At 41.9% G+C, this 4,165-nt stretch overlaps 1 protein-coding gene across 1 annotated transcript; it reads left to right on the top strand.

The window, feature by feature from the left end:
- Positions 1–671: 671 nt before the first annotated feature.
- KBTBD13 (kelch repeat and BTB domain containing 13) lies at positions 672–3,210 on the top strand. Its single transcript, XM_063445621.1, has one exon. It carries the CDS (start codon positions 764–766, stop codon positions 2,162–2,164), a length of 1,401 nt encoding a protein of 466 aa, XP_063301691.1. The 5' UTR covers positions 672–763; the 3' UTR covers positions 2,165–3,210.
- Positions 3,211–4,165: the final 955 nt, after the last annotated feature.

Raw genomic sequence — 4,165 nt, 5'->3', positions numbered from 1 at the left:
CGTGAAGTAGAGCACGGATTCGTATAGTAGCATATATCCCATCTCAGGTTTTTGTTTAAATAGAAAGGAGAGAAGTTTCTATACCACCATACACACAGTTGTCGGAGAACATCGAGATGTTATATGGTCCGTAAGTACGTCCCGGTTAGAAATATCCTACGGTATTATTGTATCTGCAAGCGTTTTTTGATGCTTATTTAAGAGATATTTTGCATTTATTTATTTTGTGGTTGCTCCACTTGACACATGTTTTCTTTTTATAATTGCATGTAAGTTTTTTACACAAAATTATTTTGTACATTAGAAAAATTTACACTTTATACTAATCCCATATTTGAAAAACTGTTTTTTGCACTATTAGTTTTTTCTAGATGTCACAGCAAGACAATCTCACATATCTGTGTTATGTGCAAATTCCCATATACCTAAGACGTTATACCTAAGTATGTTATATGGGCCGCCACACACCATTTTTTAGAAGTGAATTTTATGTGTAGAGTAAACTCTCTCTTTCATGAATGCTGTGAAGCAGGTCTTATAGAACAAATTGCCATGTCAGATGTATTAACATGCCTCCTTCTCCTGGCACACACCGTCACATGTGCAGTGCTATGTTTAGCAACAGGCAAGTAACAGTTTCCAAGCAGAGGCTTAAACACAGCAAACTGCCACTGGGAAAATAGGACAGTGACCTTGGAAACACCAATGCTCCCTTGATCGACTTTTTAACAAAAAGAACCTCAGGGCTACCAGAGCGAAGGCCATGACCAAACTACTTGTCACGGTGGAAGGCACAGTATTTGAGACAGAGAAAGACCTGCTGGTGGCTCACAGTGAATATTTCCGTGCCCTTTTCGATTCTGGGATGAGAGAGAGCACACAGAATGAAATCCATCTAAAGAGCTTAGGAGCTTTAGGATTCTTGATTACACTCCGGGTAATGGAAGGTAAGAGACCCCTCCTGACACTGGATGAAATTGTACAAGCTGTAGAATGTGCAGCTTTCCTGCAGGTAGTACTCCTGACCAAGCACTTGGTGAATTTGATAGATTCAGACAACTGTCTGGAGATGTATCAAGCTGCCTATACGTATGGACTGATTGACCTGTTCCAAAATGCAGCTTTGTTCATCAGGGACATTTATGAATCTCTAGAAGATAATTTGCGATATCTGCCCACCGTCCTTCAGGAGTATCTAGATTCCCTCATGCCAAGTAGGTTTGTTGCAGTTGGCTCCCATACCCCAACTATTGAGTATTTTGAAGATTTCTCCCGTACTATGAGCTATTTGGATGAGCAAGAGAACCAGTGGGAGAGCCTGGGCTGTATTCCAGAGGAGGCAAGCACCTTCCTTGCTGGTGTTGCAACTCTTGACAATAAGGTCTACATTGTGGGTGGTGCGAGAGGGGCGAACAAAAAAGTGGTCGAAAGAAGTTTCTGCTTTGATGCAGAGAGCCAGACCTGGAGTGATTTTGCATGTCCTCATCAGCTTCGATATGAGGTGACACTTGTTGGACACGAGGGACACCTCTATGCCATTGGAGGAGAGTATGAAAGAGCTCCTTTAGCATCTGTAGAGAAATACTCTCTCTCTTCTCAAACCTGGAATTTTGGAAAAGAGCTTCCTCAACCTATGGCAGGTCCACCTGCTACAAAGACCATGGGAAGGATATTTGTATGCCTCTGGAAACCACAGGACACGACCATCATCTATGAGTATGAGACCATGAAAGATGAACTGATTTCAGTGGCTTCTCTAAAGAGGATGCAGAGTTATGGCCACTGTATGGTAGGACACAGAGATAATTTGTATATTATGAGGAACGGGCCCTCTGATGATTTTCTGCGATGCTCAATTGAAAATTTCAATCTTACCACCCAGCAGTGGAGAACTTTGTCGGGACAATATGTCAACAGCAAAGGGGCACTTTTTACAGCTGTAATCAGAGGGGACACTGTCTTTACCTTGAACAGAGTGATAACACTACTCTACAAGGTGGACAATTCCAACTGGAAACCAATAAAAGAAAAGGCTGGTTTTAATAAGGGAGGGAACGTGCATACATTTTTTCTTAGGTTGCCCAAAAAGACAGATATTACAGTAAATAAGGTCAACAAGATTCAGTACCACTGTAACTCAAAAACAGCTGAACCTTCCTTATAAAATAATAAAACTCTTGCAATTGCAAATAAAAATGGTTCTGCTTTAACACTCCAAGCACCATAATTATTACAGCACATTGTAATGGTTATGGTGCCAGGAGTGGCTTGGAAGTTGGCACCCTCCCAGTTAAGTAGTTAAACCACTTAATAAACAGTTACAGCGTACCTTGGGTTTTTTGGGTGGCTGCCACTGCCTCCTCTGCAGCTGGAAGCTCTTGCTGCTAATTTAAGCCCCATAGGGCAGGACTTTACTCAGTGGCCTAGCTAGGCTTTCCTCAGTGGAGCCAACTGGAAACTCCTTGCAGGAGCTTCCAGCGGCAGGGGAAGCGGTGGCGTGGGAGGATCCAGTTGTCAAACCTTGCCTAAACGTTTTGAGTTCTTACTCTGGAAGGGTGCCAGGGCAGCTCTTGCAACATAAACACTACAGCAGAATGTATTGGTTATGGCATTTGGAGTGTTTCTTTAACCCCAAATACTCCTTCCTTTCATCAAATAAAATAATGATTTTAGGATTCTTAATCCAGCCAATAGCCTCCTCATTCATGACAGGTCCTGAAAACCAAATTCCAAATTTGATTATGTCTTAACACCCTAATCAGTTTCTATAAAATTTCTCCAATTGGTTAAATGTATTTATGTATATTGTATAACTGTTAAATACACAGAGGCAGTTCAGTGGTGATTATGAAGGCAGCAAAAACGTCATTGTAGGCAATGAGAGAACTAGTCAGGATGGATGGGGTGTAGGATGGAAGAGACTTTAAGATAAGAAGTCTACTTAGGAGCACATCACTGCTGTAACTTGCATGACAGACATGTTTATCTAATGACTTCCCCTACCAGCCAAGTTCAGGAATAGGCATGTATGAATTGAGTGTAACAAAGGGATTGAATATAGCATATGCTGGTCACCATATATAGTTACTGTAGTTTTCCTCTCCTCTGTAAACAATAGCAGAGGGGGTCGAGAAAGAGAGAACTCTTTGTACTACAACCTGAGCATGGAGCAATAAGTGGTTGTAGTGCTTGAAGTATCCTTTAATAAAATACCACCAAAGGACCACTATAGGCACCCAGACCACTTCAGCTTAATGAAATGGTCTGGGTGCCAGGTCCACCTAGGATTAACCCTTTCTGCTGTAAACATAGCAGTTTCAGAAAAACTGCTATGTTTACAAATGGGTTAATCCAGCCTCTAGTGGCTGTCTCATTGACAGCCGCTGGAGTCGCTTCCGTGCTTCTCACTGTGATTTTCACAGTGAGAAAACGCCAGCCTCCATAGGAAAGCATTGAGAATGCTTTCCTATGGACTGACTGAATGCGCGCGCGGCTCTTGCCACGCATGCACATTCAGCGGATGACAGGGAAAGGAGGAGGAGAGTCTCCAGCACCTAGGGAGCCCGGCGCTGGAGAAAGGTAAGTGTTTAAACCCCTTTTTCTCCATCCAACCCAGTGGGAGTGGGACCCTGAGGGTGGGGGCACCCTCAGGGCACTTTAGTGCCAGGAAAACTAGAATGTTTTCCTGGCACTATAGTGGTCCTTTAACTTGTGTGAACAATTTTAAAAATTACTATTCAATGCTGCTAGAAACTAAGGAAATGGCCACTGGTACAAACAAATTCAGATTTGCTGTACAGTAGATTTTGGCAGCTTGTGAATATGCAGCTGTTGATTTTATAATTTTAGCCAAGGGTGTTTCATTAACAGGTGTTTATGTGCACATTATACAGTGCTGCTATATAAAAATGTAGAATAAACAAAATATTGGGCTGGCAAAAAGTCTACTATAATACAGGGGCAGCAAAGCTTCTTGAAACATCTTAGAATGGATGATAGACACTAATAACTCAGAACAGATAACTAGAACCCTTGGAAAAATCCTGCCATTTTTAAAAGGAAAACTATCTTAAATAGCAACTGTTAATAATGCTGCTTACTGGAGTTTTGATGGCAGGACTTGTATAGAAAGGACCAAACACTCCTCCATTTATACTGGCTACAA

This window comes from Pelobates fuscus, chromosome 3, assembly GCF_036172605.1.
Source record: "Pelobates fuscus isolate aPelFus1 chromosome 3, aPelFus1.pri, whole genome shotgun sequence".
Lineage (NCBI taxonomy): Eukaryota > Metazoa > Chordata > Amphibia > Anura > Pelobatidae > Pelobates > Pelobates fuscus.
This window is presented reverse-complemented; position numbering and strand designations above follow the sequence as displayed.